Genomic DNA, 26,788 nt, shown 5'->3' with positions numbered 1-26,788 from the left:
GGGGGGGGTGTTTTTCTCGTTGAATATGTATAATGTGCAGGGAAGAAGCAGCAGCAGTGGCCCGGTGAGGATTGTAGAAGTGGACACAAAACAAAAGGCGAAAGGTGGTTTCCACACATCCTCCCCCTGCACATACAGCAATACACGCTTTCTTTAAATTGTTATGCACTCAAGTGAGGACAAAGACAGAGGCGATCCTCATTTCCAGTATATAAAAAATATTCAATCGTCAGGCAAAATATCCCTTATATTTGCAAAGGCCTTCATAGCCCGTCGATACGGTTACAACCAAGAGGTGGTCCATAGAGACGCCGAGTGCCTTTGTCAGAAACAAAGTGAAGAATGAGAACATGGTGATGAAAGCTGACTTTGGGATAAACAGGTTGGCTGAAATCATTTCATGATCTGATCAGTTCAGCATGCTTCCAGTCCCAGTGCAGACTCAGCGCAGGTGCTCGAGTAAAGGCAGCTCTGTGGATTCCTCTCGGGGGGTGGGGGGGTCCGCTGCATTCAGCAGGGTGGGGTCCATCGTCCGAGTGGCTCCCAGAGGGTCCTGGCTCAGACTGAGCTCTTGCAGGGGTGCAGGGGGGAGAGGCTGGAAAGATTTAAAGAAAACATTGATATCAACTGAACTGTTTGCTGTTCATTCATTATACTAATACATCCCACAGATGCTTCTTTTTGCACACCGTGAAGATGGATTCTGTAAAAGCAGAAGGTTTTTCTTAGTGAATAGTATTTCTCTTGATCCAAGGAACACGGAAAGAAGCAAGTTAATCTTATGCAAAATATGTAATATGTAATTTAACGATTCACAGGCCATGTGAGCTGATTGATTGTCGTCTTAGAGGATTAGGTGTACCGACTCCAGAATCTGGATTTCTTTGATAAGTCTTAAGTTCATCATTCAAATTTAAATGTATTTATATAGCTCAATATCACAAAACAAAATTGGTCTCAGAGGGCTTCTCAAATCAACAAACATGAATGATAATGTAAAAACTGTGGGGGGAAACTTCTGAAGCAATAGGAGTCAGGACTCAGAGAGACACGAGGAGAGCTGGAGCTTTGATCGCAAACACTGGTGGTTTATTTGGAGCTACGGCCGGAGAATTCACAAGACATGTCACGGGGCCACGGGTTGACCACACGGTTGAGATGCCACAATCAATTCTGAAGACCCCTCCTGTAGCTCCAGGTTTGAACTAGTTCAGAGTGTAATAATCAACGAGAGTTGCCCGGGCATAAACTGGCAACATCAACAATATGCTAGGGCAGCCCCTCCTTATGGGAGATAACGGCTGCTCCAGGTTGGTCAGCTGCGTCAGAGGGCGAAGGAGGACATGCAGGGCAAATTATTCCCCGACAAAAACAACAAACATATCTGAGAATATAGTCAAATGACAAGATAAATGTGAAAATACCAATGAATGGGTACAAAACACAAGGACTCAAATACAGTTAGAATACAATAATTCAAATTCCATAGCATATCTAAAAAAAAAAACAACATTAATTTATATGGCCCGGACAACTAAAGTAACATGTGAGTGAACAGTGACAGCAGCTCCTCACCTGTGTGCGTAGGGTCTGAACTGTCAGGGCCTCCCCCTCCACTGCAGCTGGTCCGTTGAAGCCCTTCCTGCCTGAGAAGCTCCACTTGCCGAAGTGGCTCTCGTAGTGAAGCCCCCCGCCCGGCCCGAAGCCGGCCCGCTGACCCGCTCTGTGGCCCGAGGTCTCCAGGAGGCTCGGGACGCAGAAGCGCTCCGGGCCGGGCAGAGGGGGGGGGAGCAGAGAGCTGCTGAAGGACAGCTGGGAGCTGGACAGCTGGTGGCCCAGGAGCCCCTGGATGGAGGACGTTCGCTGCAAGGAGCTGAGCAGGCCTGCCTCCATCCTGCCCTCTGATTGGCTGAGCAGAGCTAGTGGGAGGGGCTGGGGGTGGCGAGGCCAGCTCTGGGTTGGACCTACAGGGTTGTCTGTACCTGAAAAGCAAAATAAGTGTTTCTTAACCAAGGTAAAACATTGAATTATTTCAGCAAACAAAAAATAACTTTGCTACTATATTGGTTTACAACACCCGAAGCAGTGGTTGGTTTCAGGTCTTACCCATGAAAGGCTGGAGATTAGTGATGTGCGGCTGGGGCATGCTGGAGGCGGGGGTGCTGTGGGTGGTGTGGACTGCTGGGTTGGTGGAGATGGAGGTGGAGCCCCCCCCGCAGTCTGAGTCCTCGATGTTACCTCCACTGTTACATCCCGCACCACAACCCTTCTGTAGCCTGCACAGACCAGTCATACATTACGATAATAAGACATGGGATTTTTTTTAAACAGCGCTTTTCCTAATGCTCAAAGACGCTTTACATAAAATATGAACTGAAACAGTACAAAGAAAACCAAAAACATAAGTCCTAATCCAAGTGTGGAGTAAAATGGGGGGGTGGGCGGTGTTGTTGATCAGAGTTTGAAATCTAGAGTGAATAAGTGAGAGATTTTTCAAGGGTTCAGGAGCTTTCAAAAGAGGATTACACCCCGTCCCCAAAACACTGCATTTATCACATCAAGTCTAAAGCACGTACCTGTCCCAGCTGCTGATGAGCCAGGTGTAAATGTTGTGCGGGCTGACAGGCCCCCCCCACACAGAGCGCAGCTGGCTGTGCCCCCCGGCGTACGAGGTGGTGAGGGGGGACACGTAGATGGGATATCCGATGGGCTGGTCGCAGGAGGAGTTGATCATATTCCTCAGGGCCTGCTTGGCGTTCTGAATGCTGCCGCGCTCTGGGTTACGGTTGCGCAGGAAGACCAGCTCCTGCTGCTGCCCCGCCCACAGCCCCCGCACACACTCTCTGTTCACCTGCAGGAGCAGAAGAAGAAGAAGTGAGAGGAGAGCAGGAGGCGGAACGGCTGAATATAAACAACTACATACATACGTCCAGGGCAGAAAGAGCAGCATCGTGTAAATAAAGCAATTACATTTCATAGAAAAATGTACCAATAATCAATTAAAATACATATTTTATATTTTATTAAATATGTACATTTTTCCATTAACTATATTGTTTTTGTCATTTTTATTGTATCTTTTATTGGACATATGTAACTTTAACACCCTCCTATACACATCTCTGTCAAATGTCAGTATAAAATAGAGCAGCTGTCACTCAGCCCAATCTCCCCCGGGATAAATGGATTATTTTGATTCCTAAAAACAAGCCGGAGACGAGGAGACAGCAGGTGATGCTTGTCTATGTTGATGTTACAAATGGAGCTGCTGTGATGAAAGTCACATTTCAGACTTGATCTGACCATTAAAGTATTATCGTATCGTAATAAAGAGAGAGAGCTGTAACCTTGATGACTCTGAAGCTGAGGAACCTCTTGTTGAGCATGATGATCTTGTACTCGTCGCTGCCGTCATCCATGATGTGGCGCAGTGCGAGCAGTGAAGGCATGTTTGCTAAAATGGCGCTGCGCCACACGGGGTCGCCCTCGTGAGATATCAACATCTTCTCCTCGTTGGCAGTGATGGCGTCATAGAGAACCATAGGGTCCTCATACTCATCTGGTGATGTGAAGTGATCCTGAGGGAAACACACAATGCAAGTTTGGTGTAAGATCAGGGACAAAAAACTGTCATGATTGTTACCTTAAGCCAGTGGTCCTCCAACTTTTTCTGTCATTCCCCTTGTCGCTCCCATAAAATGGTAGGCCAAGCTTAAAATTGTCAAATGTATCGTTATATAACAATATACCTATAACAAATAACATCAGTTCAAAAACGGAGAAAATCAATAACAAATAACAGTTCAGAAATAGAGAAAATAAAAGTGCAATGGTGTCAATCCTTTCCTCAAATGGGATGAGTTCCAAACATATAGAAAAAGGGCCTGCTATGCAATTGTCTCCAGCTGTAACAGTCCACTACCGCCCGCGAGGACTCAGGTTCGATTCCGGCCTGAGGTCCAAAAAATTAATACAAAAATAATCTCCCGTTCATCGTGTCCATTCGCGACCCACCCATCACATCTCTGCGCCCCACCAGTGGGGCGGGCCCCACACTTTGAGAAACGCTGCCTTAAGGGAACTTTTCTTTATCTCTTCATACCTGATGCAGTTTGAGGGACATGCGCACTCCTGGAGCCACGACTCGGTTCAGCAGGTCCATATCTGCAAACACCCATTCATCCCTGGGAGACGTGATGCGAAAGTCTCCCTTGAAGAGAGCATGGAGGCCGTAGAGAAATGGCTCCAAGCTGTCAAAAGGATAAACAACAACTCTTTTATATCGGGCAGTGACAGGGGGTTATTATCCACGGAGACAAGCGGGGGGGGTGGGACCTTACCTTGCAGACATGCTGTGGGAAGCCGTGCCCAGAGCTCGTCTTCCCAGGATACACAGACCAAAACAGAGGTTGACGAGTGGAGAATCTCTTTCACAAGTCACCGGCTACAACACAAAATGGAAATAAACATTAATTATAACAGTGTATGTTTTGTTCTACAGTTACTACAAAAAATTGTTAAATATGTATTCTGATAACAAGTTATAATAAAGATAACATTTCTGTAAACAATATATAATAACAGTAAGACCCATGTGGGATTCTAGAGTAAATGTTGAGTCTAACCGTTTGCCGCCTGCTGTTGCAGTACTGAATCCAGTCCAGGTAAACCATGCAGAACGAGGAGAGGGTGATGCCAGAGGCCCGGTGGTCGTAGTCCTCATCGATGTTCAGGTTGAAGGTGGGGTCACTGTCCACGTAGTTGGGCCCGAGACACGGCCGCAGAGCCTCCTGAACCGTCTCATTGGTCAGCCACTCTTCCATCTTAGCAGATCGACTCACATAGTAGATGATGCTCTGTTGGAGGAGACAAACAAGTGACTAGATGCACATTTCACATTGCTACAATAGTTATGCTAAAGCAATGGGAATAGTAAATAATGATATACATTTTTTGTGTAGACAAAGGGAAATTCAGCCATTTCAAGTGTTAGCAAAAGCATTTAATTAAGAAAGAACAACAAAAGACTCTTGATCTATGGCTTACCTTGACATAGTATGTGATGAGGATCTTACGAAGGTCGAACACTTGCAGCATGGAGGCAGCATTGTTGTCGCTGATGCTGTAGCCCTCGAGCACGTACTTGGTGGCGGCGACCTCCCAGGCGAGCCAGCGCTGTCCAAAGGCCGCATTGAAGGACAACATGTGGGGAAGGTGACCAGGTTCACAGCAGCAGCAGCCCTCGTCCTCCTCCACACCCTCTGTGATGGCCTCCACCTCCCTCTGCTGACAGTAGGTACCTGGACAGGGGAGAACAGGTCAAGGTCAAGATTCAAGAGTGTTATTGTCATGTGCACAAAGCTACGGTCTAGAAATGGCAAAGAAAATCTTATGACCTGAGCTCCTCTAACAATGCAACATATATAATAAAATACAAAATAAAAGTAGTGCAAAAAGTCTATATACATGTAAATAGAATATGATATGTACAATATGTAGGTCAGCTAAAGAAGCAGAGTATTCTCATAAGAAGAAATATTCGAGATAACTCTTTAACTTTTATAATTGTAGACTGCTTAATTGTCATGTCTTTAGAGACTGAAGCAAACTTTAGTTCATTTTTAAAGATAATTTGATTAAAGAAATAACAAAGGGTTTTTAGATTTGAAAGAAATGATTCAAATTTCACAGAAGTTTGACCAGCTGCCACATTTACATGAGTGCTATTTACTATGCTACAATAACCACATTTGAATAACTAAATGCTATTCTGGGGTAACACTTGAGAGATAACCAAGTAGTGACACGTTAAAACAGCAGGTAAACATCTCAAACTGTTCCATTTTACAAGCCTCCAAATATGGTCAACCCCCCCCCCCCCATCATCATCCCCTGCTGCTGACCTCTGAACTCGAGCCCTCTCAGTTGGAAGGTGATCAGGCCGTTTCCGATCTCGATGATGTGCACCAGAGCGTTGAGGTAGTCTGAGGCGAGGATGAAGCAGTCGCCTGTGGTGTAGTTCCCCCAGCGGCCGAGCAGCAGGTCTCCACACAGGCTGTGCTGCAGGGAGCGCGTCAGGTGCTCGTAGAAAATAGAGTTCAGATTGTTGTCATCAGCACCTGAAAGACCATCAAGGGAGCACGAATAAATACGAGCCAAACAAAGAGAATTAGACGGGAGAATATATATTTTTTGTTATGGCATACCTGGGTTGCGATCTAACTGAGTGGCAAGTCTGGTGTTGGAATGATCGACGCGCTTGGTGCTGCAAACATGACACATTTATATTATAACTGAACAATAATGCTTTTATATTAATTATATGTCATATTTGCACAGATGATTTTTTACATACTTGTAGTCTCTCTCCCAGAATTTGACAGGTCTGGTGTACGAGGTGACGAACACGGCACTGCCCAGGACAGGATTTAGAGGAGTGGAAAAGATGGCAGAAAAGATGGCCTGAACAAAAAGCACAGCAGAGTCTGAAGTAACATGAGTTAAGGAAATTAGGTGGTATAATACAGTGAAGTGAACATTACATAATCCAGGGTTCATTCATACACTTTTTCACCAATGATTTTCAATGACTTTTCCATGACCTTTACCTAATTTTCCATGACTTCTCCATGACCTTTACCTAATTTTCAATGACTTCTCCATGACCTTTACCTAATTTTCCATGACCAAAAACATTACTCTTTCTCAGCGGTACCACTGAAAATGGTTTATTTTAACATGGAACAGGAAAATAAGGTCTGCATATGAAACATGTCGTGCCTATCTAAAACAAATCAAATAGTAGGCTTACTAGCTTCTACACGCTAAAGCCACTAAAATCTCTCACCAGCAAAATACCTCGTCAGTTAAATGCCATTTTACGTTTCATTACTATACGATACAGTATGTATTATCATTATAGTATTACTATTTCGGCGATTAGCTAAAATATAAATTATATTTGATGCAACTTTAGTTACATTTCCATGACTTTTCCAAAACTTTGGGAAAAATATTGTTTTCCATAACTTTTCCAGGGCCTGGAATTTGCATTTTGAATTTCCATGACTTTTCCAGGTTTGTAATGACCGTAAGAACCCTGATAATCATTGACGTAAACTCAAAGTGAGAAAAGGATACGGGGAACGGCGAAGGGTTGTGCGAAGGCGTGGAAGGCTGAGCCCCAGGTGATCTGCCAGGGCGCGATGTAGGTCAACACGAAGCGCAGCTTGTACAGCAGGTCCCACATCTGACAATTACAAAGACTTTCAAAACAACATCCACAAATGTATTCACAGCACTACACAGACATCACGTAATCTTTAACCAGAGAGGGCAGTAGTTAACTCAACTTTGACAAGATGCCCAATATGAAAAATAACTGCTTCTAGAGTAGAATACAATACAATCATATAACAGAATGTGCTATGAAATGCTTAAGAAAAAACCAGCGTAATATACCATCTGACAAAGGCCTGTGCTATAATGCTTCAATTAACTGGCTATTCTTTATAATATACTCAGATCAATAGGAAACAGAGATGTTAAGTTATAAATTAAGGGTTTTTATTATTATTTACAGCAGGGGTGGGGAACCTTTTTCCTCTCAAGGGCCATTTCAATTTTTACAACATCCTCCGAGGGCCCGTACAAATTATTGAACTCAACCTCTGCTTAAAAAAATACTAAAATCACAGCCCATTCATTTGGCCTTTTTTTCATGCTGTGCAAAGAAAAAGCAACCTCTTAATCCAGATATCTTTCCATGACTCGTGCACGGTTGTGGTATGACCACCAAAACAGAAAGATAGACACACAAGATGTGTGCAAATGTATTTAGTTTCCTATCCATGTGAACATGATTTAAGTGGGGGATGGATCTAACCTCCTCTAGGGAAGATTTTTTTTTAAATGTTGAAGTTAAAAGCATCAATCTGGTGCACTTTGAGAGCAAAATCAAGAGATCTATGGATACATCTCTCAACACCCATATGAAACAGAACAGTAAGCAGATTTCTTTTTCTTTATGGATCATTTTACAAATCACTCCCCTTTCAAACTGTATTCTTGTTATTTTTAACAACTTTTTTGTTACTGTCATATAGTATTTTATACCTGTTTTTCATTTAGTCTCTTATTTTTTTACAACTATAATGATCATATCAAGGTGTGCCTTAACCTCACTGAGCTGAGGTTATTTGAGCCTCTCAGTCTGTCAGGAGAGAGCTCTCTTCCACCTGGTTGTAGAAAAAGCTCTTTATATTCGTTAGCATAGCTAGCTAACCAGATGCTAATAACAACAGATCGCCACTGGGCTTACAACTAAAGACACAGCCACGCAAAGACTGCGGCATGTGTACGGCTCCTTATGGGTAGTGCAATATTTAAAGTGCTGGAGCGGGGTTCTGATGCTCTCCGTCAGCACTACACCACGTGATGACACGTTACGCTCGTGTTGTGTTCAAGGAACCTGTCCTTGGCCAGGAGAAACAGGCACTCGCTTGTTTAATTATTTTGCGGTCTAGATTTCTTAAACATTTTTTGAAGTGAGAAGTTGTCCGTCCCCAAAACAAACTCTTCGGTTCTCTACGAATTACACAAGTTACCCAAATCAGCGTTAAAAAAGCGGGAGGCGCCGAAAAGCAACTAATTTGCATGCATGATCCTGACCTTGCTGAAGAGAATGGACATGAAGTAGTAGTCGATTAGGAAGGTCTCTGAGAAGTGTGGATAGTCGAATCGGAAGAACAGTGTGGTGAAGCACAGCGTGACGTACTGCTGCGACGGGGCGCAGAACGACGAGCGCATCAGCTTCATGCCGGCAACTGAGATGAAGAGAGCTCGACTGCTGGGGGGATGAGAGAGGGAGAGAGGGGAAATCAGTGACACGTATGCTACAGTTTAACTGAACAATGGAACCACCATTACATAGACTGACATCTATACAATACAGACTGGTGTACAAGGTGAAGATGGGAAGGAAAAAGGAAACAAGTGAGAGAATGTATTTTAGTTTTATCTTGTGCTTTCCGAGCACAACCTGTAGGAAGTGATACACCTGTGTGCTGGTACAGCGTCTCAATTCGTTTTGATGTTCTAGCACACAGACAGAGAACAGCACATATCCCCGGGGAGCAGAGATGGAAAGGTATGATGAATGGGTGTGAAAAGGTTTGCAGACAGAATGTGGAAAGGCTTACTAGATGTCCAGCTCTTTGTGGTTCTGGCCCACAGCTCGAGCTTCTGTCGTCAGGGAGTTAAGCACCACAGCTGGGTAGATGACATATTTCTCCACACACTGAAGCCAGGCATACAGCTTCTCGAACCACATCAACTGAGCAGCATCTGGGACGGAGCAAAACACCAAATATTACACACCAAAAAACACATTACCTTCTTCACCTAATGCTGTGCGTCTATTGCATCTCTTACAATTATAATTCAGCTACTTAGTATTATTGATATTACTGATCTGTTCAGCAGTTTATCAGCGCTATTCAGCTGTTTTTATAGTTTCAAGATAATGACTCTGCAATCTATGAAGCTCCCCTACAGACAATTGAGGTTAGGTGTTTTTTGAAATAGCATTTTATATAGAAATCTTGCTGTTTTTCATTTGCTCCATGCAGCTTTTTCCTGTGGGGATACTTTGAGTTCAGACTGATAATATAGTAGAGTTTCTTCTTATACTTTTAAGATAGTTCCCTCTGCTTCTTTCTGTGTATGTGAACGTAGATAAGAGAGCAATCAAGACACTGACCTCGAACTTCAAACTGACTGTACTCTCTGGAGCGGAGCACAGGGTGAGCCAGGCAGAACCACGGCAGCTGCTTACGGAGCTGAGGCAGGAGATAGTGAGTAATGAAGCCTACCACTCCTGCCAGGATGTACAAGACAACGCTAAGAGCCGGCTGTGGATCAAAATCAAAAGAGATGAATTAGCAGGAAAAGATGAAAGATGCGTTAACATTTTTCACAAAAATAAGAAATGTGTATTAAGTATAGGATCATGAATTCTGTTCAAACTCACTTGAAGAGCGATGAACACTGTGCTGGCACTGATGGCGAAGGTGATCACAGCCATGAGGAGACACATGACAAGGTCTGAATGAAGAATCTCTTTCTACAAAGAGACAGTGAGAAGGTACAGGTCTGTAAAAACGACACCATGAAATCAGGAGTGAAACTATCCAACTGCAGTGTGTGTGTGTGTGTGTGTGCAGGCGAGTGAGCGCTGATCTTTACCACAGAGTTACGCAGCTTCTCAGGAAGAGGGTCCTTGATCTCCACAGGGGGCTCTTCTGGGGTTCGGTTCTCCAGCTCAGGGAATAATTTAGACCGGACCAGTGACCTGATGTAAGAGGAAAAAACATACAAAAAGCAACTGTGAGAAAAGCTGAGGTGTAGGATCAAAGTCACTGTTGATTGGTGTCAGTGCCAAAAAAACGTTTTAGGAGCAATGCGCTCATGGTATAGATGTGGTGCATACATCTCAGTTCCTACTCTTTTCCCTCACCCTATCCTAAGGGAGTGCATGTACGCAGACACGCTGTGCCTCTCCACCTCTGTTCCTTACTTGCTACCCCTTTCCCTCAACCTATCCTAAGGGAGTGCATGTACGTAGACACGTTAGTTTTGCTGCTATAGGCTTAGACTGTCGGGGGACACCTTACTTCTTCCTTCTGTCTGTCTGTACTCTCATGTTCCCAATAACCCAGCTTCCCCCAAAAAAATGTTTGGTGTCTATCTACGCCGGGATCCTGAGTCGTGGCTGAACCTGTCTCTGCGGTCCTGCCTGACTCATCATACTACTTCCCTGATGGCTCCCACAGGATTGTTGACATCCTCGTGGATTCATCTTCTTATTATAGACACATGCATTTCCAAACATTTGGTCTACCTATGCTGTAAAATGTATTATCTCTTCGATTTACACACGGCATCTATTGCACGTCTGTCAGTCCTGGGAGAGGGATCCCTCCTCTGTTGCTCTCCCTGAGGTTTCTCCCATTTTCCCCTTTAAACTGTGGGGTTTTTCTCTGGAAGTGTTTCCTTGTACGATGTGAGGGTCTAAGGACAGAGGGTGTCGTATTGTCATACTGATATTCTGCACAAACTGTGAAGTCCACTGAGACAAATGTAACATTTGTGATATTGGGCTATATAAATAAACATTGATTGATGACATTGATTGATTGAAAGTGAAAGCAGGCACACTTCTGTGTGTAGGACACTCGTGTTCAAAGCATATTATATAGTACTTGTAGATATATGTTGGAAATTCCACAAAAAAATGAAATTCTCCCTGTTTAGAAAAGCCATGGGTTAAAATGTGTTCAAACAAAAACAGGTTTGACGTAAATATATGACTCTTAATATAATTTTTTAGCAATGTGTGTCAAAAATGTATATACTGCATTTCATTTTTGGGTTAGTAGAATCTTTAGAAGTGCGTATTGACTTTCTAATTTACTCCGCTACAGGTACTTTTAAATGTTTAATCATGGATGTATAACTTAATTTGTATAATAGCTTAGGACATGGACAATGTGAAACACAAAATACTGACCAGAGGAGGGTGGGGTCGCTGCTTTGGCGGCTGAGGTGGTAGGATAGGGCCAGGAGGAGGCCACAAAACACAGAGAACAGTACTGGCACATGGGCGTCCCCCCAGGGTGCCTGATGAAAAAAAGTAAACAAAACAATATTAAAAAGAGAATTGTTTTCATCAATTCCCTCTAAGATCAGAATATCTCTCAAAAAAAAAAAAAATACTTCCTACTTGAGTGTCTCTGTTCCACTTACATTGATAGCCCCGAGGCAAAATCCATAGAGCAGAGCAGCCCCCAGCAGGCTGCGCATGAGGCTGAACAGAGAGGAGAGGGGGCTGGTAGTGGCTGAGGAGAGACAAAGAAAAGATCAGGTTAATCCCTGACACAACATATGCGCCGTTTCTAAACTGACAGTCTTACGATTTCAGTCATATTTCTCATCTCACCATCTTCCTGTCTGTCTGTCTATTCATGTTCTTACCAGTTCCACCAAAAATGTGCATGTCAATCTGCTCCAGCAGACACATCACAAACGTGTTGACCTGAGGCAGCAACCCAAACAGGAAAATGACCGGGAAACACAAGGCAAACACTGTAGGACAAAGAAAGGAACACATTAAAAAAAGATAAGGAGAAAAAGGTTAAGGTGCTGAAGCGAACCCAGAAAACTACTATTCTATAATTGTAAAGGTTTCTATAAAGCAGTGTCAATGGGTTGGATTAGTTGTTTTCAATTTAAAGGATAGATTAAGCCATGGTTAAAATGTATGGGTGAAAAACATATTTTGACGGCTATCCGGAGTGGCGCAGTGGGCTGTGCGTTGATCATCAGATCAAGGGTGGCGGGCGTTGGGGAACTCCAGTTCGAAACCCGCCCCCGCCACCACTGCGTCAGGCCGATGTGTCCTTGGGCAAGACACTTCACCTGAATTTGCTCCTGTGGTCCCCAGTACATGACCGTTACATGTATGATATGTGTGTAATGTGTATTTGTAAAGCGCTTTGAGCATCTGGAAAAGCTCTATAATAAATGTAAGGAATTATTATTATTATTATCCATGCAACAATGGCTAATCTCCAATCAAAGTGCCACTCCAAACATCAAATATAGACATTTTCAAGGTGTTAGTCTTACGAAGTATTCATGTTTGAAAACTAACCAATGAGCATGTCCCTGATGCAGAGCAGGAAGTGTGCAGAGAAGAAGGTGACTCCGTAGAGAGAGAAGGGTTGCAGGTTGCCAAAGCGCCCTGATTGGTCAAAGATCCAGATCAGCACACAGCACAGGCAGAAGTAGACCGGCCGACTGTACACGATGATCCAGTTATGGCCCTGTCAAACATCAGATAACAAGGTGAGTCACAAACACACTGCAACAGGAAGATGACATTTCTTGATTAGTTTGTTCTTCATGTACATTCTAGCAGATCAAAAGGTGTAACCAATACTCACATGCATGGGAGAAGCTGCATCTGGTTGTACGCTCTGGAACAAAGAGGCAGAGAAATTAAGCTTTACAGATTTCAAATGTTGCATTACAGAAAACAACAGAAGCAAAAACAAAAAGGTGGAGACAATCATATAACGGGTTTATTGTATAGTGTACAGCAGGGCTATTCAAATCCGGCCCCGGGGTGATGGCCCTTTGAGTATAATGTTAAAAAGTAATCAAATTGTATTTTTTTTAAAGGTTTCTTTTTGGGCCAGAGTGCCTTTATTCTAGAGAAGGTGTTAAATTGAGAGATAGAGGGAAAGACATTGCCTGAAAACTTCGGCGGGGCTCTGGTTTTGAACCCACCTACTAGCTACTGTAGTGACAACTCCTGTCATTTATTGCATCTCTGTGAATGATTAGATCATTTCACCTAAATTCAATCAAATGATGTTGATGGTTAAATCAGCTTCACATGTAGGCCTACTGAGTTCTGAACTTGCCATTCAGATCTAGAAAGGCCTTGCGGCTATGTTGTTTGATTGAATTAAACACAATATATGCACTCCACTATGCTGTTGTAGTATTTACTGTATCTGAAGCTCTTAATATGATTGCTCATATTTCAAGCCATCTTTTTCCCGGCCCCTTGCTTTGGATCATTTTCATCAACCGGCCCCCATTCCAAACTAATTGAATAGCCCTGGTGTACAGTATTAAAACAAAATGTGGCTTAATTACTGTATGGAAAAGATCAAATGATTTTATTGTTGAAAGATGGGTAGACATGGAATTGCTCAAACCTACTGGAGCAATCGTTTACATGTTGTGGCTACTATAAATAATCTTATGAATGAAGTAACACCACATTTGTTTGTCAATTATCTTTGCAGCCATATAGTTGGACTACAAACCTATTGTCTCGGTCAAAGGACGTAAACCCGATTTAAAAAAGGGTCCGTGTTTTATTTAGGGTCTTTGTAGAGTTGTTTGTAGATCAACATTGTAATCAGTAGTAAAGAAACCCAGGGGACAAAAGAAGCATCCGGAAAAGTAATTGGATGAGTTAAAGAAATGCCAGAAATAATGTACCTTCAGTAAAGAGTACTGGCAGCTGGCAATGACCAGGCAGAACTGGAAGACCCAGATGTCCCTGAAAAAGCCCTGGAACAGCAGTAGGAACCCTAAGAAGGCCACCAGACTGGCCAGCACCACAGCAAACACGTTCTCTGCCACACGCCGGTTCCTGGGAAGAGAATGCAGAGAAATCAATAAGCATGGACATGAAACGCATCATTGAATAATATAAGGTTAAGAGCGAGAGACCAAACTAAATGTCATCTCTCCTCCACTCCAACAGTCTTGCGTACCTGTCCAACAACGCCAGGAGAGCTAATCGGTCGTATCGAACCCTCAGCCACTTTCCGGGCAGCACCCAGAAGCGATAGTACTGTTTGGGTTTGGCTTTCTCCTCAATCATTAGAGTGTTTTCCTGGGACTCTTGTAGGGATTCATGATCCAGATCAAACTAGTGATGAGGTGAGAAATGAGTGATTAATTCAGAAGAAAAACCAACAACAAGGAAAATCTGTGATAGTGTGCTCTGATGTAGAGAGTCCTGACTTATCCACATGACAATCTTTCCTTGAATAATCTGCTGCATCAAACATTTATAGACTGCTAACCTCAGGCATTTCCAGAGGCACCCTGCGCACCTGCATGCCCTGTAAAACCACAGGTCTGGGCTGGAGCATGGACAGGGCTGGAGCCCCTTCCTGGACCTCAGTGGAGGTGAAGCTCGACGACTGGGACTGTCTCTCCCTCTCCCTCTCCCGCTCCCTCTCCCTCTCCCTGCAATGTTAAGGCATTCATTATGGCTTTTATTCACAATTAGTTTTAAATCAAATAGAGTGCCACAGTGACGCGTCCTAAAACTAAGTTAGCATTTTACCACTTCCGGTTCCTTCACCAAAAAGCAGTGCAATTTCTCCATAGGATTTTGGAAAATAGCTGGAAATAAGGTCTGTGGTTGACACACGTTCAAGAGACGGATCACGTTTTGTTCTACGACATTAAATACATCAGCAGTGACCCCACTGGGGATTTCTGAAAAACGATGGTTGTTAACAAGTGGCTGAATAGGACTACAGAAGTTGTCGAGACCGTTGTACGTCATTACACCGAACACGTAAACACTCACGCTAAGTTTGTTTGCCCTGTTCTGCTTGAAAGCAAGTACCTGCCTCCTGCAAACTGTTCAAACAAACGCTTCAACTTGTACCATTTCGAATCTGTAGTTTTGAATATGGATCTTAAGTTGGCGTGACATTGAAGCAGCGACCCTGCTGTAGTTTGTTTATAGCATAACGTTAGCATTTTGCTTCTGGCGACTAGCTTTATGATTCGAAAATTATAAAAGTAGAGTAGACATGTGGATATTATCCGGCTGAAAAAAACGTGATCCGCCTCTTAAATGTGTCTCAACCACAGACCTTATTTCCAGCTACTTTCCAAAATCCTATGGAGAAATTGCATTGCGTTTTTGTCGAAGGAACCGGAAGGAGTTTACTTCCGGGTTTTAGGACGCGTCACTGTGGCACTCTATTGAAGGCTAAACTAGTAATAACTTAATAACTTACTGGACTGGATCCTCATAACCACCTCCAGCTGGTCCAAATGTGTAGGACCTCTTCACTCCTGTTACAAAAAAAAAAGACAGAAAGCTGTAATTTTCCAAAGACACATTTATAGACGATACATTTGTCCAGATTTGAGAGAGTTCCCAATATTCTCATTTTCCTATGACTCAACACCTTCGTCGTAGAAATAGTGCACGGCCCCCTCTGTTGTGTCGTCGAAGGTGGAGGCCTCATGGATGCCGCTGCGGGGCAGTAGGAGTGAGGAGGCGAACTGTAAGGCTGAGGGAAGAGTGCGGGTCCGCGAATGAGAGGAGGTCCGAGCCCGCTGGAGGTCCTGAAGGCTACAGGAACAAAAGCATGGGTTGAATATTAGTGTCTAACATTAAATTGAATATTTAATAAGTCTTGCCAAGTAGTTTAAATTAATATTTTAAAACCAAAACTTGCTGAGAATATTAATTTTATGACAAATTCCCCAAAATATTTCCCCTTAACACAGTAGTTAATTCAACTACGATTACTAATGATTACATCCATCAGCTTTAATCTTGTAGATAGATTTGAATACTGCAATGTGTAGGTAAGGCATCAGCTATAACCAGGGGTGCACATAACTGGTACGCAGGTACGCATGCGCGGCAACAATCTGAAATGCGTACCGTCACTTGTGTCACAAAGCGCATTTGCGTACCGACGTAGGCCTACTTGTGAAGCTTTTCCAGAAGGCGGTTAGATCACCGGTCTCCGTGTGCTGTGCACAGACAGGGCTGCTGTTAACGTCGGTCTGTACAGCAGCCCTGCGCTAAAACAGCTGATCACAACGTTCACACGCTCCGCGGTCACGAAGCTCTGTACTCTACTACCACCCGTTGACAATCGCCAGAAGTTGGAGTACCAAACACTTACTCCAGGTACTCATCCGAGTACCTCACTGAGAAAGTTGTGTGCACCCCTGGCTATAACCCTCACTTGTCCTTGACTCACCTGGGAGGGGACCCCATGGTGGAGGGGGGCGGTGTAGGGTTGCTCCCAGCATTGTGTCTCCTGCGGATGGCCTGGGTCCTCTTCACACTGCTGACTGAGTCGTGTTTACCCCCATCCTCCGGACCCATGGCTGGAGAAGGGTTATCGGTTACATCAATGCAAAGGTTTATATTACAGTCAGGGTTCATACACTTTTTCACAAATTATTTTCAATAACTTTTCCATGACCTTTACCTAATTTTCCATGACCACAAAAAGTACTCTTTCTCAGCGGTACCACTGAAAATGGTTTATTTTAACATGGAACAGGAAAATAAGGTCTGCATATGAAACATGTTGTGCCTATCTAAAACAAATCAAAACTAACTAACATCTCTCACCAGCAAAATACCTCGTCAGTTAAATGCCATTTTAAGTTTCATTACTATACGATACAGTATTTATTATCATTATAGTATTACTATTTCGGCGATTAGATAAAATATAAATTATATTTGATGCAACTTTAGTTAAATGCCCATGACTTTTCCAAAACTTTGTGAAAAATATTGTTTTCCATAACTTTTCCAGGGCCTGGAATTAGCATTTTGAATTTCCATGACTTGTCCAGGTTTTTAATGACCGTAAGAACCCTGTACAGTTTCAATGCACAGTTCACAAGATAATTAACATTAGCCCCTTTACTGGAATCTACTTTTGCAATTGTAACATTTGTATTTTAAAAGTAGTTGTGTAAAACCTTTTCCAAGTAAACATATACTTCTGCGCCATGTATAGTGGTTCAGTAACCGCTGTATAGTTAGATGATAGCTTGCTACATTAGAAGCATTTCATTACAAGCACTCTTGTAAAACTAGCAGTTCACTGGCTAGCAATAAATGCCTTAATACTAAAAATTGTTGAACATAGTTTTTATAATCTTGCAACACAATGTGATTTGTTTGCCTTCTGTTTTTTTTAGCCTTTTCTTATCTTATTTACTTGCCCTTAGCCAATATATTTTATCATATGTCAGAAAATAAATATTTGAAGGTTTATCAAGATCTGGCATCTGATGCAAATAAGAAAACTGCACTACAGGAATACACTAGTGTTTTTGTTGTGTTTTGTCTTGTTTCTCCTTATGGAATATAAATGGACGAGCATGTGTTGTGCCATACTTTCAGAATAACAATAAATGATCCTTTAACATGGAAAACATCCCAGGATTCTACCTTCACGCTATAGAACATAAGCACACAGTGTGGACAGCGATCATAAGGTCACAATAACTCACCTCCTCCCACAGCTCCCTCTTCTACGAGCTCTTCAGCCCTCCAGCCCATCTGGTTACCCGTCCAAGAGCCTCCGAGAGAATCTAGTCGATGATGATGGTGGTGATGGTGATGATGATGAGTTCCAGGAAAGCCGTCAGTATGGATGGTGTGGGCTTCCAGATCAGACTTAGAGATGGTGAGAGTGCGAGGTGCAGGGGTGGAGGGCATTGTAAGCAGAGTAGAAGGCAAAGCCACAGTGTTGTTCTGGCCTCCACCTGCCCCATCCATACTGAGCACCCTTGCATGAGTCTTAGCACTAGCAGTGCTAGAAGAGCGCTGAGCAGCACGAGAATGTGAGGGGCCAGCAGTTTCAGGTAAATCCCCCTCCCTTGGAGTGGGCAGTTGAGTAGCAGCGGGGGATGCAACGCCAGTGTTAGCGAGGTCCGGGGAGTAGCAGGAGGTAGAGGAACTTGAGTCGTCATCATCGTCGTCGTCGTCATCATCGTCATCATCAGAGCTGTACCGGCGCTGAGAGCCCAGACTGGAACCAGCGCTCATGTCGCTGCCGTCGTCCTCGTCGCTGGAATCCTCAAACAAACTTTCACTGTAAGCCTTGGCCCCCAGTCGGCTGCGCACTGGGATGTAATCTCTGTGTTGACTATGATTGTGGTGACGCCTGTAAGAGCCGCAGTCGAAACTACTACTTCCTGCTCCGGCTCGCCTGCGTGGAGCTTTCCTACGGCCAGGCCTGTGCCCCACACTACTGCCGCTGGCCCGCAGCAGCTTCAAGTCTTTGGGGCGCACAACCTGCTGGGCTTGCAGAGCAGACTGGTCAGACAGTAAAAAGGGGGTCGAGGATATGGGCAGAGCAGGCTCAGAACACACTAGACCCAGGGCCAGCCCTGAGGGCACTGAATTGGCCTGCCGAGGAGGGGGAAGAGGAGGAACAGTGACATTTCTGTCTAAATCACAAACCTCTGAGTGGCCACTACTCGAAGGGGAAGAGTTCTGGCGAGGCCGGTGGTGTGCAATATCACAGGGTACTGGGGACAAATCCTCTCCCTCAACAAGCGTCCTGTCTAGCCCCTGGCTGTGGGAGAATTCTTTGGAAGGCGAGCGCAGCAGCACACTATCAGACAGATTATCAGTATCACTGCCACCCTGTCCTCCTGGATCGTCTGAGGGTTTTGGGAATTTGGAGCCTATTGCTGGTGCTGAGGCATAAGCCTGTCCGTCTGCAGGCCGTGGCTGGCTGAATGAAGGACTTTCCAGCTGAGTGGAATCAGTCTTTTCACTGCGGTAACTGCTAACCGTGCTTAGCGTCTCTCGATCTGTGGTGGCTCCGCCCGCACTGAAACAGCTGTCTGTGGACCCGGCAGCCAGAGCCACTCCACTGCGGCTGCCCGGGTGCTCGGTGCCAGGTGCAAACGCCACGGAGTCAAGGCCCAAACCCAGGAGATTTTCACTCAGCTCCTCACTTAAGCTGCTCTTTATGAGGGGGCTGAGGGGAGTATCCCCCAGGCTCTCAGATTCAGCAGAGGGCCCGAGGGGAGAATAAGCCCCCAACCCATTGTCCTCAGGACTCTGTAAAGACAGTTGTTCTGGTAACTCCTTCAGTTCCTGCAACTGTTCTCTCTCGCCTCCATCTTCTTGACTGGAGGGTGAAGGGGGGATAGACAAGCAGACTCCAGGTTCAAAGCCACCGGACACTCCCATGAGTCCGGGGAAATCTCCTCCAAGAGCAGCAGCAATGCAGGACTGAACCACACTGGGGGCCCCTGTACAGTAAAACGGATCAAAATCAGATTCATATGCACTAACAAAGACCAACAACTGCTTTTTGTGTTGCTTTCCTATACACTTGCATGCATGCACTACCATTTGTACTGATGGACAGTAGAAGGAGCCATGTCTACAATGGGGTGTTTACAGAATTTGTATGCCAATAGCCTAATCTCCATGTGAGCGTGACTGGTTTCCATACAGGCAGGATTAGACAGTGTTGACTGTGTATGATGCTGGTTTCTGCTCCCTTAATATTGTAACTTACTAATGGTGTCCTGAGACCTCTGGCGTAAGATCTCCCGGTGAGCTGACGTAACAATCATATTATTGCTTCCTTGCTCCCGCATCAACTCTTTGATATCTGATGTAAAAGGAAAAAAAGTCAATCAAAAATAGTGCACATTCATCACAGGTTAAACTCACATCGATCTGGCGCTTAGGTTTACGTGTGTAAGGACATAATTAGATTCATGAGCAGTATGAAAACATAAGACCACATATATTTACCCTTAGTGCCCCCTGTATCCTCCAGCTGGGGTAAAAACTCCTGAATTTTAAAGGACAATTTAAAAAATAAACAAAAAAAAATAACGGGTTAGTGAACTCAAATTAACTAATATTTACATATATCAATAAAGGAAGTAAAAAAATAAGTATGTTCCAATTAGTAGGATTGGAGAAATTATGGAAGGAGATAAATGAAGACTGTTTGCTGTTATAAAATATTGTGATCCTCACCGACACCTGGTTCAATCCATACAGAGAGTGCTGGGAGCTACAGCGCACAGGGGGTGTCGAGTTGACCTTCCGAAACACAGTCATCTCCACACCAACATGACTATCCCTGTTACACATACAGACAATTGAAATAATGTAGCATGTCAAAGCATTGGGATTTAATAAGTGTTCACGAAAAATGAGTCAGAAAACATCTTACCTGCGGTGATTCCCATCATGGGCACCTGAACCTTCATCTCCTTCTTCTGTCTTTGGCGCTTCTGCTGTGAGTGAGGCATGCTTCTTCTCTACAATCTCTCCAAGGTCGAACATAGTGTGAAGCCTGAAGTTCACCACCTTAATGGCCGTGAAAAAGACTGCCAGTACAGCAGAGTATACGCCTGCAACCACCAAGCTAGGAGGAAGAGCCTGAGAGGGAGTGGAAAAGCAAAATAAAAGTAACTGAGACATTCATTTGACAGCAGCTGGCAAACAGTAAATTCCACATTTATAAAAGAAAATGTCTATTGCTAATTTCAAATAGGAAGTTGGACAGCTTGATTATAATACCATGACACTTCTTAAGAAGCTAGAAAATAGTTGTTCAAATATTCAAACGTTAGATTATTTACCAATACAATTGAATAGGTTATTAAGGTTATTTAGTTTTTAACCCGGTTGTAAAAAACGGTCCTACTTATTTCACTTTCACTTACTAAATATTTGGCCAATATATGGTCACTACTAAGCAGCAACTATGCAACACAATACGTTAGGCCAATGTCAAACAAATCCACATTCAGTGTTTCCCCTAGGATGGAGTCATAGCAGCGGTGCTAAGACACGCGGGCCTAGCAAAATGTGAGCACGGAGCGCGTGGGAATTTTTTAGTGTGTGTGCGTGCGAAGTGCGCCCCGCCAATATGTTTCTATGTGTCTGCCAGCACAAGAAAGGCTCTTGAGGCTCTACAGGTGTATTTTGCTAAATCACCTTTATTGAACATACAGTAACACAAATACTATACTGTATCCACATAACAAACAATCAAAATAAAATGTATGCAATTTAATTATTTTAACCTGCTTTATTTGGGGGTGGACCTCACATCCTCTAGGGGGGTCCGGGGGAAGATTTTTTTTTAAATGTTGAAGTTAAATGCATCAATCTGGTGCACTTTGAGCACAAAATGAATTTATGGATACAGCTCTCAACACTCATATGAAAGGGAGCTGTATACTTTCAATAATCCAAACATCTTTAGAATATGATCACCAATAACAAATCATTTAAACTTGTTTATTCTTATCTTATGTTACCTAGTTAGTATTATTTCTTTTTCTTTATGCATTTTACTAATCACTCCCCTTTTAAAATGTTTTTTTGTACTGTCCTATAGTACACATTGGAATGATTTCTTACTTTATTTTTTACAACTATATTAAATAGATAAAGGTGTAAAGGTGTGCAGCGCCGCTGCTGAATGTATATAGGGGAAATACTGACATTGTTTAAAACACTTAAACATAGGAGAACTAGGATGATAATGTTTGCACACTGTCAGTTGTGAATTTGCATAAGCTCTTGCATCCTTCCCTGGTAAAACGTGTATGACCTACCTACTGCTGTTTTGCATACACATGGTTTTATAGTAACAACAGATGATGTGATGCATTCACTTTAATTTGAACTTATAATAACTAGGTTAAACTGGGGGTTTGTTTGAATCTGACTGGTTGTGTCACCACATGTGTTGCTTGCCATAATGGACTCCATGTCACTGCTGCCACCAAGATATCCTAATGAAACTGAATGTTAACACAGCTCATACGGATATTATAAAATCAATATCAAAACAGTCACAGTTTCCTTTAAATGTGACCTCATTTTGCAAATGCTGTGGTATCCGAACAGGTGTTTATCGTTGAATATTTGTGTAGTCTCATGCCATTTTTATTGTTAGAGATCTAAATATCATATAAATAAGCTATGTATTAACCATGTACTGCATACAAATAGTTTATATGGTTATGTGCTTGAATTTAGTTGTTCCTTAATTTATATGGATACACTTACAAACAACCTGCTGTGAAAATGTGCTTACCATGTACAGAAGAAAGGGAAAGGCCAGGAGAAATATCCAAAGGTAGAGGTGGAAGCAGTTGGAGAACGTGCTCTGATGCGGGTCCACATACCAGCCTCCAGTGAGGGAAGCCCACACACCCTGCCGCAATATCTGAAGCGCTTGGGAACCCATCTTCACCTTTGAGTTTAACCAGAAGCTAAAATGCTTCCTCCGAGGCCGTGGTTAAAAAAAACTGTCCAACAGTTCGAGCCACAGTATCCTGTGTCTACGATGGCACTTCCATTGGGAATGGCAGGTTAACAGAGACTGTTTCATCAAGGACAACAGTTCTGTGTCTTGGATATGTACACTTCAGTTGAGGTCAAGAGTCCTTGCATATTCTTGAGCCAGTATGTCTTCTCTCCCTGCACCAACGCTGCCACCCTCTAGCCTTGCTGGGTAATCGGGTGAGGGACTTTTTGGCACATTGGTAACCCACTGAATGTATGAAAAAACATTCATCTGTAAGAAAGATCAAAACATTTTAAACATTGCATTCAGTGGACGCAAATTATTGCTCAGAAAAGTACACTGCAAGTCACAAAAAAGGTTTAGATGTATTAAAAAAAAATTAAACTGTCCACATGCACATATCAAATCTTGAGATAAACACTTTAAAGAGTGTTTCTAGTTGTTTTGTTTACTTTGAGTAAGCTACTTCCTTAAATTCGAAATGATAATAACGAAACATTGTAGTTTTCCTTTGATTTTCAACTGATCTTTAATTAGTCAGAAACTATCACCATATCAATGGGACTATATTTGAGTTTTATATACAACGTTATATATTTGTTCATGTATAACTTCTACCATGGATCAACCACTAATAATAATTTGAGCTGCTACTACAATAGAGTTGTAGAATGTTTAAGTATTAAAAACACAGATTAGAATGCCTTTAACTGACACTGGCACACGCTAACGTTACAATCAATCATTAAAAACTTGTTTGTCAATTCAATGTCTTCTGTCCAAAACAAATCATCAGGGAAGCTATATAAAATAGTCGATATATCTATCAGATTTCAAAGAGGATGACAGAGCTTAAAACTCCCTTTTCTCATCTCCAGGCTAATGGTGTGCCAGCTAGATTAAGTTTTCTGATTGACATTAGCAAGCTAGCAGGCAATTTAGCCTAGCCCACGAATATCTCTGTGCATTTATTCTCCGTAAAATGCTAACTGTTCAACCAACAATGCCTTCAACCACCTCGGTGAATATAAAAACTCGATTGGTAGCAGCAGCATAATACTGCAGACTGACTGACAAACATTACACATTTTTGGACTGCTTGACGCGAGTTACCGGCTAATGCTAGGCCGCATACATCAGCATTTCATCCTGGGTAATGTCCCTATCGTTAGCAGGGGAAATGTAACGCCAACCGTAAACAACAAGTTAGCTTAACCGCTGGTCGCTAGGCGAGTGTTAGTTCCTCGTCGTTAGCTAATGTTAGCTTGATAGGTTTGATAATTGTGCTTAAATTAAAATGTTTTCCACATTTGGCTCAAACCTTACAATTAGCATTAGTTGTCCAGCTTGGCTCATATCCTCCTTCCGCATCCAGTCCTTGCAAAATCTCAGAGCTTTCCTTCTCAGGATGCTAGCGAGCCTGTCCAAAAACTGTAGCTTACTTTTTGCTTGCGTTGGCTAACTTGTCATTTTTTCCTGAGGGCCCCCCATCCTCTTTGGTATTAAAGGTTGACAGACATGCAGCGGGAGCGGAGGTCCTCTCTCATGACGGACGACAGCTGTTTCTTGGTGTAAACGGAGCCTATGTTAAAATGTTTCAACAAGCTAGCTAACTGTATAGCTAGCGTTAGCTAACAACTAGTTGACACACACGCACGGACCTACGCATGCACGCACGTACGCACAAAGAGCGATCAAGAGAGGGAGAGAGAGATTCCCATGGCGCTGATTGGCCGTATACAGTGACGTCATGGGAAGGGTTTTTAAGAGAGACATTGACGTGAATTGTAGTTTATGCCATGAGTGTATTTTATTGATGTTTAAAAAGTTGTATATTTATTTTGGCGTTGCCCAAGTGCTGTTATTACCGAGACCATTAATGAGATATATTGTTTAAAGCACTTCATTCATACAGAGATGTATGGACAATTAGTAGGCCTACATGAACCGAGATTGTGGTTGTTGGAGCTTGAAAATGCTGTCCTTGGTTTACCAGACAATAAAGGGTCAAGGGTCAGGATTAGAGGGGAAGGGATAAACACACGTTATAAAGTACCTGTTTGTTTCACGATTCAGGCAAGTCATTGCTAAATTAAAACAATATTTGTATCCTCTACTTCACCAACAATATTAATACAATAACAAAAGAAGTCTCACTAGATCATAAGTATTGATGCAACAACTTGCTAATTTGCTAACCTTAAATGATGCATCTTAATATTGCTGTTTAGCTTAATCTACTATAGATTATAGTAAAATATGTTGTATTATTCTTAAATAGTAACTAAAGTTTTTAAATAAATGTAGTGGAAAAATAAAACATTCTTATCTAATCACTTATTGTTGTATGAGGATACGATGACTGAATTACATACTTGAGTACTTAAATCTGACATACATTTGATAATGTATTTGGACAACCTTTAACCTATTATTCTCCACAAAAAGTAGTATATACACTTTGTATATATATACTCTCAGAAATAAGGAACTAAATAAACAACTGTAGGATAAATACTTACAGTCTGAAGAAAATCTTGCTTGTATGTTGAGGGAACAAAGGTAGGTAGGAGCGGATGTGACATACGGGTTGTCATCTGGGCTTCTCTTGTCATAGCTGTTTTGTTGAATTAGCCTTGTGACATTTTGGCAATGCTCAATAGTGGCTTCTCGTATCCTCAAACTACCCCTTCTTCATGGCCAATGTCAGCACATATCAGACGTCACATAGACCAGACCTGCACCGACAATAAGCCCACAGGATTGTTCCCCATCTGTCTCGACACAAACGGCTAATGGGACAGGTGACCTAGCCTGCTTGAAATACAATCTGTCTAAATTCTTGTCTTTTGTGATAAACCTCATCTGCTCTCACAGGATAAATGATGGCTGCTTTAGTGGGGGGCAACTACAGTCTATACATCACTCTGGTGTTCAGTGATGTGGAGATAACCTTCCCTCCATTTTACAGTTCCTTGTATTCTCAGCAGGGGGTAGTCAAACAACACAAACCACGCTACTGCTGACAAGCATACAGATTAGTGTTTTCATCCGAGAGATGGTGGAACATGATCTTCTTAAATTGAAATATGCAGGTCAGGTGACACATTTATCCACAACAAATTGCTAATTAAATTAACCATCAATACATTGGACAATCAGAAGTTGTGCATATTGTCAAAGTAAATAATAATACCTATGCTGACCTATTTGAGACACTTGTTGAAGCTTCAAAATATGGTCAACAACCTTTGGTATAGTACAGTATGTTACTGATATTGCTGATGTTAAATAAAGTAGACTTACTTAATATCGTAATATTATAACAGAGGCTGTTAAATCATACATTTATATTCTCCTAATATTATAGTAGCTCCTTTACTTCTTATGCAATGTGATAGCACCTTTTAGACACTCTCTGCTTACTAGATGAACACTCACATTGAACATTGAAGTTACTCAAGGGATGTCACTTTCAGCAAAGGCCATACAGTATAGTCCTGAATCATATAAGTGGCCCTAACCATGGTTCAAAAGACTTTATATATTTTTTCATTTGTCCTAATCTGCTTCGTTGAAATACATTTTTTAAGTAAAGAGTGGACCTTAACGACAGAAGGAAGTGTAGCGTGTGAGTAAACCCTTAAACATTTCATTCTATATTAAATAATGGTCATCTAGGCGTCACTAACACACCAGAACTACGCAGTGCCTGAGTGAGGAAGAGAGGAGAGAGAGGAGATGATGATGAAACTCCAGTGTAAGACACGATTTTAAAACACATCATGACCTGCAATTTGTGTGAAATGCTGTTTCTTCATGTTAAACTATCTTGTTAGCAAAGTATGACCATTTTAAAATTACATCACTGTTAATTCTTTGTGTTTCTTTTATCCCAAAAGATTCACAACTCACAATGATTATCCCTAGTAGATAGATTAGTATATTATATTTAAAAAAAGAAGCCTTATACCCCGATATAAAGGCTTTTATAATCTAAATTCCCCTGACCTTCAAAACTCTGTCATTTACACCTGTGTTTAAAAAATGTAAGACAAATAAGAGTACATTTTCTTTGTGAATCTACAAGAAGCAACACACAACACAGG

General features: G+C 42.5%; 1 protein-coding gene across 4 annotated transcripts; it reads right to left on the bottom strand.

The window, feature by feature from the left end:
• LOC117490261 (pecanex-like protein 3) lies at positions 1-24,351 on the bottom strand. Of its 4 annotated transcripts, none has more exons than XM_034139915.1 (36): positions 24,006-24,351; positions 22,467-22,949; positions 20,586-20,794; positions 20,387-20,492; positions 20,156-20,195; positions 19,914-20,009; positions 17,884-19,641; positions 16,608-16,737; positions 15,798-15,964; positions 15,624-15,681; positions 14,670-14,835; positions 14,355-14,512; positions 14,077-14,230; positions 13,005-13,037; positions 12,713-12,884; positions 12,034-12,144; positions 11,806-11,897; positions 11,570-11,679; positions 10,246-10,351; positions 10,031-10,123; positions 9,761-9,911; positions 9,201-9,345; positions 8,671-8,848; positions 7,141-7,249; positions 6,356-6,485; positions 6,207-6,265; positions 5,904-6,119; positions 5,047-5,300; positions 4,626-4,856; positions 4,341-4,444; positions 4,103-4,250; positions 3,348-3,578; positions 2,577-2,851; positions 2,107-2,276; positions 1,576-1,982; positions 1-595 (listed from the first exon to the last, which is right to left on the bottom strand). In XM_034139915.1, the coding sequence occupies exons 2-36, from the start codon at positions 22,617-22,619 to the stop codon at positions 443-445; spliced, it is 6,873 nt and encodes a 2,290-aa protein (XP_033995806.1). In that variant the 5' UTR covers positions 22,620-22,949; positions 24,006-24,351; the 3' UTR covers positions 1-442. The 4 variants fall into 4 exon arrangements, with proteins under 4 accessions (XP_033995806.1, XP_033995809.1, XP_033995808.1 ...); XM_034139918.1 differs by having other exon boundaries at positions 14,700-14,835; XM_034139917.1 differs by having other exon boundaries at positions 14,670-14,829.
• Positions 24,352-26,788: the final 2,437 nt, after the last annotated feature.

Source organism: Trematomus bernacchii, unplaced genomic scaffold (assembly GCF_902827165.1).
Source record: "Trematomus bernacchii unplaced genomic scaffold, fTreBer1.1, whole genome shotgun sequence".
Classification (NCBI taxonomy): Eukaryota; Metazoa; Chordata; class Actinopteri; order Perciformes; family Nototheniidae; genus Trematomus; species Trematomus bernacchii.
Note: the sequence above shows the minus strand (reverse complement) of the source record. Positions and strands in the feature narration are given on the sequence as shown.

Bases quoted from the DNA above. Each gene is read 5' to 3' on its own strand.
- LOC117490261 (XM_034139915.1), bottom strand. From the start codon at position 22,619: ATGGGTTCCCAAGCGCTTCAGATATTGCGGCAGGGTGTGTGGGCTTCC. The intron at 19,642-19,913 runs GTAAGTTACAAT...TTTACTGTACAG, and splicing joins GAGGTCTCAGGACACCATTA to GGGCCCCCAGTGTGGTTCAG. The intron at 15,965-16,607 runs GTGAGTCAAGGA...TTGTTCCTGTAG, and splicing joins ACCATGGGGTCCCCTCCCAG to CCTTCAGGACCTCCAGCGGG.